General features: G+C 38.2%; 1 protein-coding gene across 4 annotated transcripts in view; it reads left to right on the forward strand.

Moving 5' to 3' along the window:
* The window catches only part of LOC131125296 (unconventional myosin-IXb), a 38,911-nt gene that overhangs the window by 15,566 nt on the left and 9,106 nt on the right, over positions 1–14,239 (forward strand). For 2 of the 4 annotated variants that reach the window (XM_058066711.2, XM_078791355.1), the window contains exons 15-32: positions 1,520–1,612; positions 1,702–1,741; positions 3,779–3,862; positions 3,943–4,023; positions 4,094–4,204; positions 5,965–6,087; positions 6,166–6,315; positions 6,729–6,874; positions 8,180–8,512; positions 9,508–9,589; positions 9,727–9,924; positions 10,374–10,480; positions 10,559–10,641; positions 10,726–10,910; positions 13,059–13,166; positions 13,238–13,408; positions 13,486–13,527; positions 13,607–13,718. In XM_058066711.2, coding sequence (XP_057922694.2) covers positions 1,520–1,612; positions 1,702–1,741; positions 3,779–3,862; positions 3,943–4,023; positions 4,094–4,204; positions 5,965–6,087; positions 6,166–6,315; positions 6,729–6,874; positions 8,180–8,512; positions 9,508–9,589; positions 9,727–9,924; positions 10,374–10,480; positions 10,559–10,641; positions 10,726–10,910; positions 13,059–13,166; positions 13,238–13,408; positions 13,486–13,527; positions 13,607–13,718 — 2,249 coding nt within the window. The remainder of the gene's footprint in view (positions 1–1,519; positions 1,613–1,701; positions 1,742–3,778; positions 3,863–3,942; positions 4,024–4,093; positions 4,205–5,964; positions 6,088–6,165; positions 6,316–6,728; positions 6,875–8,179; positions 8,513–9,507; positions 9,590–9,726; positions 9,925–10,373; positions 10,481–10,558; positions 10,642–10,725; positions 10,911–13,058; positions 13,167–13,237; positions 13,409–13,485; positions 13,528–13,606; positions 13,719–14,239) is intronic. The other 2 variants (XM_078791354.1, XM_078791356.1) reach the window with 2 other exon arrangements.

The raw sequence follows: 14,239 nt of genomic DNA on the forward strand, positions 1-14,239 counted from the left end.
TTATAGGAGCAAATTGCATTATGCTGTGTGTGGAATGTTGTGGAATGGAATCCACATGCACCTTTTAGGAATGTGTTATGTCCGTGTTTTCACATGCTCACCATGTTCATTCTGATTAAAAAAACAAAATATTTGTCGGCTGTGGCGTTCGCCATTTTTGTGACAGGCCTACAGAAACGTCTTCTTTTGGAAAGGTTTCCACCTGTCATGTGACCAGAAGTGAGCTTTGAGGATAAGCCAACATTCATTCATTCATTCATTTTCATTCATTTAACATGCCAACATTAGCATGTTAGCAAGTCATTCAAAGCCTTCCATAGTATGTTTTCATAATTATTCATTCATTCATTTTCTACTGCTTATCCTCACAAGGATCGCTGGAGCCTATCCCAGCTGTCTTTGGGCGAGAGGCGGGGTACACCCTGGACTGGTGGCCAGCCAATCACAGGGCACATATAGACAAACAACCATTCACACTCACATTCATACCTATGGACAATTTGGAGTCGCTAATTAACCTAGCATGTTTTTGGAATGTGGGAGGAAACCGGAGTACCCGGGGGAAAACTGGGGAGAACACGCAAACTCCACAGAGATGCGGAATCAAACTCGGGTCTCCTAGCCACTGGTCCACCATGCAGTCCCAGATCAAACTATTCATTTATGCTAACATTTAGCATTTTCAGAGCTAGGCACTTATATAAATGCTAGGTGTAGCATGCTAACATTAGCATGTTAGCATTCTTTAAGTCATTCAAAGCCTTCAATGGTATGTTTTCATAATCATTCATTCATTTAATCCTCACGAGAGTCGCAGGGGGTGCTGGAGCCTATCCCAGCTGTCTTCGGGCGAGAGGCGGGGTACACCCCGGGGCACATATAGACAAACAACCATTCACACTCACATTCATACCTATGGACAATTTGGAGTCGCTAATTAACCTAGCATGTTTTTGGAATGTGGGAGGAAACCGGAGTACCCGGAGAAAACTGGGGAGAACATGCAAACTCCACAGAGATGCGGAATCAAACTCGGGTCTCCGAGCCACTCGTCCACTATGCAGCCCCAGATCAAACTATTCATTCATTAATTTTCTAACGCTTATCCTCACGAGGGTCGCAGAGGGTGCTGGAGCCTATCCCAGCTGTCTTCGGGCGAGAGGCTGGGTACACCCTGGACTGGTGGCCAGCCAATCACAGGGCACATATAGACAAACAACCATTCACACTCACATTCATACCTATGGACAATTTGGAGTCGCTAATTAACCTAGCATGTTTTTGGAATGTGGGAGGAAACCGGAGTACCCGGAGAAAACCCACACATACACGAGGAGAACATGCTAACTCCACACAGAGATGGCAGAGGGTGGAATTGAACGCTGGTCTCCTAGCTGTGAGGCGTGCACGCTAACCACTCGACCACCGTGCGATAAGCCAACATTATATCTGAATTCTGAATGAATATGTAGGAAATGGAAATGCCCCAGTAAGCGTACTGTTTTGTTGATGTCCACAGCAACAGCTGGACGCTGGACTTCTCTTTCGATCGCTCTGACGAACATCCCCTTGACATATTTGAGGACATCTTTGCCAATTTCGAAAAGAGGAAGTGAGTGAAACATGAACGAGAGTTGACATTCTTCAGGAAATGGTGTTTTTTTGTGATGGAGCCTTATCATGTTTCGGGATTTTCTGCAGGAAAACGAGAGCCGGTCGACAGAAGCAAGTCATTCCAAAGGTAAAGTGTTGCACGTTTACTGTCTTAATGACTGTAAATACTAAAATCATAGCACATTTATGTACATAAATGGAAAATATCAGTTAAATATCAGTCAAAAAAAGTGTTTAGTGTTAGTGTGTACCCGCTTAATTTCTTTACTTTCCGAATGATTGTGAACTGTTTTGAGACATTTTAGCATGTTGCTGGATGGGAAAGTGTCTCTAAACTTTTGACTAGTCGTCACTTTTTTAAGCTTTCATAATTTGGCATGCATGAGAAAGTGAGAAACATGGATAGATGTTTCATCTATCCATTATGAAAGTAAAAAGGTTCTTATACACTTCCTGCTATTGTAATATTGGTTCTGTTGCTGCTGAATTGTGCAACATTGATAATATGGCCATAGAGACATATTTATTTATTATGCATTTCAAATTAATTGTTTGTAGACTCTTTTCGCCCAACACAGCAGCAACAGAACCAATGTTGTAGCAGCAGTAAGAAGAAAAACGCGACCGGTCAAAAGTTTAGAGATGCTTTTCCGTTCAATAACATGATGAGTAGGAAGAAGCAAAGCTTATTAAATCCTACCCCTCCATCTGGTACTTTTACAATCAGTAACTGTTACATTTGTTCACTTCCTGCTTTCCATAATACAGTTTATATTTTAGTTTAGTTTAGTTTTGTTTACTTTCCGTTTCGTTTCGTTTTGTTTACTTTAGTTTTGTTTATTTTAGTTTAGTTTCATTTACTTTAGTTTTGTTTACTTTTGTTTACTTTCCGTTTCATTTCGTTTTGTTTACTTTAGTTTTGTTTATTTTATTTTAGTTTTGTTTACTTTAGTTTTGTTTACTTTAGTTTTGTTTACTTTTGTTTACTTTCCGTTTCATTTCGTTTTGTTTACTTTAGTTTTGTTTATTTTATTTTAGTTTTGTTTACTTTAGTTTTGTGTACTTTTGTTTACTTTCCGTTTCGTTTCGTTTTGTTTACTTTAGTTTTGTTTACTTTTGTTTACTTTCCGTTTCGTTTTGTTTACTTTAGTTTTGTTTATTTTGTTTAGTTTCGTTTACTTTAGTTTTGTTTACTTTTGTTTAGTTTACTTTTGTTTAGTTTACTTTCGTTTAGTTTACTTTCGTTTTGTTTACTTTCGTTTTGTTTACTTTTGTTTTGTTTACTTTTGTTTTGTTTACTTTAGTTTAGTTTACTTTCGTTTACTTTAGTTTCATTTACTTTACTTTCACTAACTTTACTTTACTTTCACTTCCTTTACTTTCGCTTACTTTACTTTACTTTACTTTACTTTCGCTTACTTTACTTTACTTTTGCTTACTTTCGTTTACTTTCGTTTACTTTTGTTTGCTTTCATTTTGTTTACTTTCGTTTGCTTTTGTTTCGTTTACTTTAGTTTATTTTCATTTACTTTACTTTTTAGTTTACTTTAGTTTACTTTCGTTTTGTTTCGTCACGTACCCAAGTACGAGGTGATATGAGCATCCAATGACATAATGGGTACCATAGTAACTGTCAATATAGTGATATATATTAATTGTTTGTCGACTCTTTTCGCCCAACACAGCAGCAACAGAACCAATATTGTAGCAGCAGTAAGAAGAAAACCATGACCAGTCAAAAGTTTAGAGACAGCTTTTCATTCAATAACATGATGAAATGTCTCCAAACTTTTGACTGGTACCAGTTTTCTGCTCACTGCTGTTGTCACATTGGTTCTGTTGCTGCTGTGTTGTACAATATACAGTACTTGATAATGTGGCTGAAGTTTTGTTGGTTTTTTTTTCCTACTTTCCCGTGCGTTCAAAATCATTATGAAAGTACAAAAAGTGGTGATACACTAGTTTGGAAACACGTTCAATATCATGATGAAATGTCTCCAGTAGCCTAGTAGTGCATCACCACTTAATGCCTTTACTTTCATAATGATGTGGAGTACAAGAGAAAGTGGAAAGGAAAATATAAAATCGGAACTCTGACGGTTATTTTGTATTTGTGTACTGTAAAGGACACTGCGGTTAATGAAACTTTGTTGTGTGTTTCCAGACTCTCATGGACCTGCGCTCCCTCAGACATGTTGTGGATGTGGTCTCACATGCGACGCCTGCCACAGTTTGCGCTCAGTTTCAGGTTGGAATTATTATATGCTTGTTTTGGGTGATGGTATAAAAACAAGAACATAAACGCTCACCCACGTCATCTTCTCACAGGCGTCACTCACACAGTTGATGGACACTTTGGCAAAAGCCGAGCCCTTCTTTATTTTCTGCTTGCGCTCCAACGCTGAAAAGGTACCTGCTCATGTTTTCCATTTCATATTGCATTAATCTGTAAGTCCTTTTTATTTGTTATTTTTTTCAGAAAGAATTGCACTTTGATGATGTGCTGGTGCGCCGGCAAATCCGCTACACCGGCATCCTGCAGATGGTTCTGGTCCAGAAGTCAGGTTACGCTGCCAAGTACACTTTTAAGGTGGGCATCCAAGGTTGACATTGTGGTGATATGTAGTATTGTACGCTGGTAATGTTACTGTATTGTTGGCTGAGACACACAAGCACCAGACCTTTTATTGCAGCTTTGAATGATCTCACAACAGGCGCAATAGTCCCTAGCAAGGGGCTACGGCTGTGACCGTAACCCACGCCAATCTAAAACCCTACTCTAAACCCCCACCCGGACCCCAACCCCATTCATTTAGAAAGTCTTAAACAGGTTTATTATGCCTAATATGTCTTATCGCTTATTATGGCTACTATATTGGGTAATAGGAGTGTAATGGTTACTTACTATAGGGTTGTTATTTCATGTCTAGAGGGCTCTAACAATGTTTAATAGCATATTTCGAAGGTCGTAAACATGTTTACTATGTATAATAGGTTTTATTATGTCTACTATATTGGCTAATAGGAGTGTAACGGTGACTGTAGGGGTGTTATTTCCTGTCTCGAGTGCTCTAACAATGTTTAAAAGCATATTTCAAAGTTTGTAAACATGTTTACTATGTATAATATGTTTTAGTATGTCTACCATATTGGCTAATAGGAGTTTAATGGTGACTATAGGGGTGTTATTTCATGTCTAGAGGGCTCTAACAATGTTTAAAAGCATATTTCGAAGGTCATAAACATGTTTACTATGTATAATAGGTTTTATTATGTCTACTATATTGGCTAATAGGAGTTAAGCAGTGACTATAGGGGTGTTATTTCATGTCTAGAGGGCTCTAACAATGTTTAAAAGCATATTTCGAAGGTCATAAACATGTTTACTATGTATAATAGGTTTTATTATGTCTACTATATTGGCTAATAGGAGTGTAACGGTGACTATAGGGGTGTTATTTCATGTCTTGAGGGCTCTAACAATGTTTAAAACCATATTTAGAAGGTTGTAAACATGTTTACTATGTATAATAGGTTTTATTATGTCTACTATATTGGCTAATAGGAGTGTAACTGTGACTATAGGGGTGTTATTTCATGTCTAGAGGGCTCTAACAATGTTTAAAAGCATATTTTGAAGGTCGTAAACATGTTTACTATGTATATGTTTTATTATGTCTACTATATTGGCTAATAGGAGTTTAACGGTGGCTATAGGGGTGTTATTTCATGTCTAGAGGGCTCTAACAATGTTTAAAAGCATATTTTGAAGGTCGTAAACATGTTTACTATGTATATGTTTTATTATGTCTACTATATTGGCTAATAGGAGTTTAACGGTGGCTATAGGGGTGTTATTTCATGTCTAGAAGGCTCTAACAATGTTTAAAGCAAATTTAGAAGTTCATAAACATGTTTACTATGTATAATAGGTTTTATTTTGTCTACTATATTGGCTAATATGAGTTTAACAGTGAGTATAGGGGTGTTATTTCATATCTGGAGGGCTCTAACAATGTTTAAAACCATATTTAGAAGTCGTAAACATGTTTACTATGTATAATAGGTTTTATTATGTCTACTATATTGCCTAATAGGAGTTTAACTGACTATAGGGGTGTTATTTCATGTTTAGAGGGCTCTAACAATGTTTAAAAACATATATTGAAGGTCATAAACATGTTTACTATGTATAATAGGTTTTATTATGTCTACTATATTGGGTAATACGAGTGTAGCGGTGACTATAGGGGTGTTATTTCATCTCTAATGTCAAAAGGCGTATTTAGAAAGTGATAAAGATAAGATTCGCAGTGTATTAAAAAAGCTATGATATTGTCTCTCTGACAGGAATTTGTTGATAAATTCCGAATGTTGCTTCCCAAAGAGGCAAAGGAATCTCCTGAGCACATCAGCAACCTGCTCACCCGATTGGGCTTGGACCAGGGTACCTACCAAATAGGAAAAACCAAGGTGAGGATTCCTGCTGTGCGTTGTTGTTGTTGTTGTTGTTGTTGTTGTTTCTGTATTTATTCATCCCCTCCTACTCAGGTGTTCCTTAAAGAACAAGAGAGGCAGCTTCTCCAGGACACCCTCAACAAGGAAGTGATACGTCACATCATCATCCTCCAGCGTTGGTTCCGGGCTTGTTTGATGAGGATGCACTTCCTGCAGAGGAGAGATGCATCGCTTATCATACAGGTGGAATTTCCAAAGTGCTACACCCATTGATAATGTCTCAAGCTAATGTCTCACACAGGTACACCGTATACTATACTTGACTACCATCTAGTGGCTCAAATGTGAATTACACCTCATGACACTTAAAAACCACAAGCAATTTTTTGTCTGTGGCGGTCTGAATTTATTAGTGGCGGGCAGCCAGAAATGGATCTATTCAGCGGCCTTTTATTTCATCATGCAATGCAACATCAGAAGTGGCCTGAAATGAATACATATGAATAGATTCAATATGTTCATGATATGCTGAAATATAACCATTTATATTCAACTCCATTCAATATATGGGAATGGATTGATTTCTATATACTCTTTTTTTATGATTTTATTGTGTTGACTACTTTGTGAGTAGATTGTTGTGTGGGGTATTTCAGAGGAGTTGGCGTGAGTTTTCAGAGAAGCGCAACAAAGCTGCCTCGGTGATCCAAACTGCGTGGCGCACTTCACTAAAGAGGTCGCTGAAACTGGGGGAGATATCCGATGATGAGAACTCTACAAAAGGCCAACCCGGAAGAATCAGGTACGTTTTCCTGATATGACTCAAGGATAATACTTGTACACTGTTAAACTCGCCATGTATTATGAGTCTTCACATTTAGGGAAGAAATGATTGATAATGGTCTAACAATGTTTAAAAGCATATTTATAAGGTCGTAAACATGTTTACTATGTATAATAGATTTTATTATGTCTACTATATTGGCTAATAGGGCTAATAGGAGTTTAACCATGACTATAGGGGTGTTATTTCATGTCTAGAGGGCTCTAACGATGTTTAAAAGCATATTTATAAGGTCGTAAACATGTTTACTATGTATAATAGGTTTTATTATGTCTACTATATTGGCTAATAGGAGTGTAACGGTGACTATAGGGGTGTTATTTCATGTCTAGAGGGCTCTAACGATGTTTAAAAGCATATTTATAAGGTCGTAAACATGTTTACTATGTATAATAGATTTTATTATGTCTACTATATTGGCTAATAGGAGTTTAACCGTGACTATAGGGGTGTTATTTCATGTCTAGAGGGCTCTAACAATGTTTAAAAGCACATTTCGAAGGTCGTAAACATGTTTACTATGTATAATAGGTTTTATTATGTCTACTATATTGGCTAATAGGAGTGTAACGGTGACTATAGGGGTGTTATTTCATGTCTAGAGGGCTCTAACGATGTTTAAAAGCATATTTAGAAGGTCATAAACATGTTTGCTATGTATAATAGGTTTTATTATGTCTACCATATTGGGTAATAGCACTTTAAAGGTGACTATAGGGGTGTTATTTCGTGTCTAGAGGGCTCTAACAATGTATAAAAGCATATTTAGAAGGTCATAAACATGTTTACAATGTATAATAGGTTTTATTATGTCTTCTATATTGGCTAATAGCACTGTAAAGGTGACTATAGGGGTGTTATTTCATGTCTAGAGGGCTCTAACAATGTTTTAAAGCATATTGTGCAAGTCGTAAACGTGTTTACTATGTATAATAGGTTTTATTATGTCTACCACATTGGCTAATAGCACTGTAAATGTGACTATAGGGGTGTTATTTCATGTCTAGAAGGCTCTAACAATGTTTAAAAGCATATTTAGAAGGTCATAAAGATGTTTACTATGTATAATAGGTTTTATTATGTCTACCATATTGGTTAATAGCACTGTAAAGGTGACTATAGGGGTGTTATTTCATCTCTAATGTCAAAAAGCATATTTAGAAAGTGGTGTTTGATACTCTAAGGCCAATTCAAAGCTCAAAACGATAAAAAACGAAACCAAGAGTACTTAGATCACTTAGATAATACATTGTTTTAAAACAGAGTATCGAGGAAAGGACTGCGGCGGCAGCACAAAGTGGAGCTCAGCCCCAACAGAAGCGAGCAGACGGATCCGGTCAACGGTCAGTCGGCGCAGGAGGGGGGCAGGAGCCGGGAGAGTTGCGACGGTCGGGGTTGTCCGCCAGCCCTCAACCGACCCTTCTCTGTTCCTTTGGACCCAAAAGCTGGCAGCGATGAGAGCGGTGCCGGCTCCCCGAAGAGCGTCCCCCTTCAGCGCTACAAAGACGGACGCGGCTTTAAGGAGAAGGGCGAGAGGTGGCGGGGCAGGATGAGCGACGAGTCAAGTCCGGAAGTGCACAGGCGGAAAGACTTTCAGTAAGTGTTGGAGTTCTGGCTTTCATTCCCTCCTGGCGCGGGAAGGGGAAGTCCATGTCTGTCTAGAGGGCTCTAACAATGTTTAAAAGCATATTCTGAAGGTCGTAAACATGTTTACTATGTATAATAGGTTTTATTATGTCTACCATATTGGGTAATAGCACTTTAAAGGTGACTATAGGGGTGTTATTTCACTTCTAGAGGGCTCTAACAATGTTTAAAAGCATATTCTGTAAGTCGTAAACATGTTTACTATGTATAATAGGTTTTATTATGTCTACTATATTGGCTAATAGGAGTTTAGCGGTGACTATAGGGGTGTTATTTCACGTCTAGAGGGCTCTAACGATGTTTAAAAGCATATTTAGAAGGTCGTAAACATGTTTACTATGTATAATAGGTTTTATTATGTCTATTATATTGGCTAATAGGAGTTTAACGGTGACTATAGGGGTGTTATTTCATGTCTAGAGGGCTCTAACGATGTTTAAAAGCATATTTAGAAGGTCATAAACATGTTTACTATCTATAATAGGTTTTATTATGTCTACCATATTGGGTAATAGCACTTTAAAGGTGACTATAGGGGTGTTATTTCACTTCTAGAGGGCTCTAACAATGTTTAAAAGCATATTTAGAAGGTCATAAACATGTTTACTATGTATAATAGGTTTTATTATGTCTACTATATTGGCTAATAGGAGTTTAGCGGTGACTATAGGGGTGTTATTTCATGTCTAGAGGGCTCTAACGATGTTTAAAAGCATATTTAGAAGGTCATAAACATGTTTACTATCTATAATAGGTTTTATTATGTCTACCATATTGGGTAATAGCACTTTAAAGGTGACTATAGGGGTGTTATTTCACTTCTAGAGGGCTCTAACAATGTTTAAAAGCATATTCTGCAAGTCGTAAACATGTTTACTATGTATAATAGATTTTATTATGTCTACTATGTCTACTTTTACTATGTCTACTACCATCCAACGCAGGCGGAAGGGGAAGTCCATGTCTGCGGATGAGCTGTCCAAGGTCAGCTCCTCCGGTTCGGACAGCTCACCGTCTGCCAGTGAGGTAAGAGCTTCTCCAAGCACTCCTCTAACTTTCCTCCTCAGGCTCCTCACGTACATCACACAAGCACCCCAGCGTTGTGCTTCATTCATCACCTTTCCCGGCCCCCCCCCCCTCCTCCCCGCACCCCTACACACCAGGTCAGGGTACGCATGCGCAGGAAGCCCAAACGCAAGCGACGTTTAGCCTACGCCCGTAGCGGTTTGGTGATTAACTTTGCCGGCTCCAAGGAGAGCGAGTACTGGAGCTTTCCGCTGCCGCCCATGAGCCCCCGGGCGCCCACCCTGAAGACCTCAGCCAGTAGCGTGGACGTCCGCGCCTTCAAAACTCAGGTCAAGGTACAGACCCGAGTGGCCACGCTTTGGCCGGCGCTGCTGTGCATGCACGTCTTGCATGTGTGCGGGACAGCGCAAGAAGGAAGCCTGCAAACGTCTCTGAAGCTTCTCATTCATTTATTTCTTCTTTGTCGCTACGTGTTTTTTTTTCTTCAATTCAAGCGTTCAGACCTCTGCCAAGGCTTAAATGCCTGCAGAATCTTATTTTTCAGAAGACTAGCTCTATTAAAGTGCAACAGATTGCATGTTTCCTTTGAAGTATTGCACTCCAAATAATACAAACAAGTCAAATAAGTCATATTAGTAGTCATATTCTGGCTATTATCACCCAAATTTGGGTCAAACGGTTCTGCATGAGGTGGGCTGGTGATGGGAGATGAGCTTGGCTACCAGCGGGTGGGGGGTACAAAAAAAAATGTTTTGGGTTCCACATTTTTTTTTCTCTCTTCTAGATCCCTACAGAACCGGACGGGTCTCGGTTCAGCCTTCCAGCCAGTCGCGCCAATGATGAGTCCAGCCTGCAGAGATCTAACCAATCACATCTTACCACACCTGAGAAGTAACTAAAAATACTCTAAAACATAAAGTGTTGGTTTTTCTTTTGCATGTTTCTGAATGGAGGTTGTATTTTCTGCAGAATTTGGTTTCTTAGTAGATTCCTGCGAAAGCGATCCCCTAAATTAACCACCAGCATTGAGGCACCTTCACAGGATAAAGCTAGTATGTATGACTTCAAATGCTGCCCACTGGTGGTCACTCCCTGCAACTGCACTTTTAACTCGGTCACCCCCCCCCCGCTTTCAGTCACCTTGCCCAGGTACACGCCTCAAACCTACCACATGCCCGACCAGCACTCCGCCCGCATCAGTCGTAACCCGACCATCAAAATCAGCCGGGCCACTCGGGTCCAGCAGTGGAACGCTTCCCTGGACCGCGAGATCACCAATCCCAAAGAACTACGCAACCTGGATGAGTTTCTCGGCAACCAGGTGAGAAAATAATAATAATGGGGGGGGGCAGACATGATATATGTTAGGATATAACTGAGTGTGTGTCTACACTATTAACTCATTCAATCCCAGACATTATTCACAATCCGACCCCCACAGTAGCGGCCCACGGAATATTGTCTTCTATGGCTCCTATAAAAACATGGCACCTACTCCTGAGTTTTCGTCTGGAATTTTTTTTTTCTATTTTCTTGCGTTCTATAGTAATCGGAACATGGGTAAGTGTCAGGAAAATATCAGTTCCCAACTAAAAAAGCAAAAAACAAAATTCTTTTTTTTGCATAACATTAGGAATTACACGTGGTTCAGTTCCTAATGTTATGCTGAAAAAAAATTCTTTTTTGGAATATTGTCTTCTATGGCTAATGTAAAAACATGCAACCGACTCCCAAGTTTTCATCTGGAAAAAAATTTCTTCCATTTTTTTGCGTTCTATAGTAATCAGAACATGGGTAAGTTTCAGGAAAATATCAGTTCCCAACTAAAAAAAAAAAAACAAAACTTTTTTTTAGCATAACATTAGGAATTACACGTGGTTCAGTTCCTAATGTTTTGCTAAAAAAAAATTTTTTTTGGAATATTGTCTTCTATGGCTACTATAAAAACATGCAACCGACTCCCGAGTTTTCATCTGGAAAAAAATGTCTTCTATTTTCTTGCGTTCTATAGTAATCAGAACATGGGTAAGTTTCAGGAAAATATCAGTTCCCAACTAAAAAAGCAAAAAACAATTTTTTTAGCATAACATTACACGTGGTTCAGTTCCTAATGTTATGCTAAAAAAAATGTTTTTTGGAATATTGTCTTCTATGGCTACTATAAAAACATGCAACCGACTCACGAGTTTTCACCTGGAGAAAAATTTCTTCCAACTTTTGCGTTCTATAGTAATCAGAACATGGATAAGTTTCACAAAAATATCAGTTCCCAACTAAAAAAAGCAAAAAACTATTTTTTTAGCATAACATTAGGAATTACATATGGTTCAGTTTCTAATGTTATGCTAAAAAAAAATGTTTTTTTGAATATTGTCTTCTATGGCTACTATAAAAACATGGCACCTACTCCCGAGTTTTCATCTGGGAAAAAAATTCTTCCAATTTTTTGCGTTCTATAGTAATCAGAACATGGGTAGGTTTCAGGAAAATATCAGTTCCCAACTAAAAAAGCAAAAAACATTTTTTTAGCATAACATTAGGAACTGAACCACATGTAATTCCTAATGTTATGCTAAAAAAACGTATTTTTGTTTTTTTTAGTTGGGAACTGATATTTTCCTGAAACTTACCCATGTTCTGATTACTACAGAACTCAAAAAGTTTAAAGAATTTTTTTTCCAGATAAAAACTCGGTAGTAGGTGTCATGTTTTTATAGAAGCCATAGAAGACAATATTCCAAAAAACTATATTTTTAGCATAACATTAGAAACTGAACCACGTGTAATTCCTAATGTCATGCTAAAAAATTTTTTTTTTTTTTTTTAGTTGGTAACTGATATTTTCCAAAGCAAAAACATTTTTTTTAGCATAACATTAGGAACTGAACCACGTGTAATTCCTAATGTTATGCTAAAAAAAATTTTTTTTGTTTTTTTTTAGTTGGGAACTAATATTTTCCAAAGCAAAAAACATTTTTTTAGCATAACATTAGGAACTGAACCACGTGTAATTCCTAATGTTATGCTAAAAAAAAATTTTTAGTTGGGAACTGATATTTTCCTGAAACTTACCCATGTTCTGATTACTACAGAACTCAAAAAGTTTAAAGAAATTTTTTTCCAGATAAAAACTCGGTAGTAGGTGTCATGTTTTTATAGTAGCCATAGAAGACAATATTCCAAAAAACTATTTTTTTAGCATAACATTAGGAACTGAACCACGTGTAATTCCTAATGTTATGCTAAAAAAAATTGTTGTTTTTTTTTTTTTAGTTAGGAACTGATATTTTCCTGAAACTTACCCATGTTCTGATTAATACAGAACTCAAAAAGTTGGAAGAAATGTTTTTTCTTCCTAAGTTGGAAGGACTTTTCAGGTTTTCGGTATGAGTGAGTGAAGTATTGATGAGAAGGCGCCACCGTCTCCGCTATTGAACGTGATCATCTCAGCCATAATGTCGCCTTTCAGGTGAACGAGTTGCGACTGCGAATAAAAGAGCTGTCGCAAACAGAGGGCATCTTCCTGACCGCCACCATGCAGTTCAGAGAGACCATCAAGGGCATGTTCTCTGTGCAGGTCAGTGTACGCGTGTTGTGCGTCACGGGAGATGTTTGCTATTATTAAAAAAAAACGTGATGACTTCACAGAAGCCTCAGATCGGCTACAAGGACCTGATGAAGGGCTACCATAGCAAGGTCTGCTCCCTGGCCGGCCCCAAGAAGAAGAACGAAGTATCCCTGGTGGTCAACCTGTTCCAGTCCGTGCTGGACGGCTTCATCCGGGGCGAGATGAAGAGGTTGGAGTCGGAGCCGGTCAAGGTCATTGTTGCTCTCACGTCGCTCAGACGGCTTGGAGACGAGAATTAAGACTTGTGGCCGACTCTGCCTTCTTGCAGGCTTCCAAGACGACCAAGAAAAGAAGGAAAAAGGACAAATGTGTAAGCTGAGAAACTTTTCAGGCTGCATGGAACGTTATATCAAAGCACAGGGAATCATTGCAGTGGCTTCTCTTCACAGCCCGACGGTCCGCTGGACCACCGCTTCAGCACCTACCAGGTGAACATCATGCAGTCATGTGACCTGTGTGGCTCCTACATCTGGGGCATGGAGAAAGCCTACATGTGCAGCGGTATGTTTCAGCACCACAGACACTCTCAGATATTTGTCTTCTTGCACAGCTGTGCAGCGTTTTTCTGTCCTTGTTAGACCCAGTTTGTGCTGCTCTCTGAAGGGAGTAGTTAACAGCATGATAAGAGATTTTAGTTTCTAGTTTAATTTCTTTGGAAAACAAAAAAAATTGCAAGTGATCCCAAACTTTTGAGCGGTAGTGCGTAAATTTCTGAGAAAAAAAAGAAATTTGGTGAGAAATAAAAAAAAAAAATAATAATAATAAATTTGTAGAATGAAGACGTAAATTTACGAGAATAAAGTCAAATGTATAACAAAAAGTCGTAAACATAGGAGAATAATGTAATAAATTTACTACAAAAAAATTAAAAATAAAAAAAAACCTAAACTGTATTTTGGAAAGCAGGAAGTGAACAAATGTAACAGTTACTGATTGTAAAAGTACCAGATAGAGGGGTAGGATTTAATAAGATTTGCTTATTAAAATATTAAATATAAATAAATATTATTAAATTTATGTAA

The sequence above is a fragment of the Doryrhamphus excisus genome, linkage group LG6, assembly GCF_037039965.1.
Source record: "Doryrhamphus excisus strain RoL-2023G ecotype Guam linkage group LG6, RoL_Dexc_Guam_v1.1, whole genome shotgun sequence".
NCBI lineage: Eukaryota > Metazoa > Chordata > Actinopteri > Syngnathiformes > Syngnathidae > Doryrhamphus > Doryrhamphus excisus.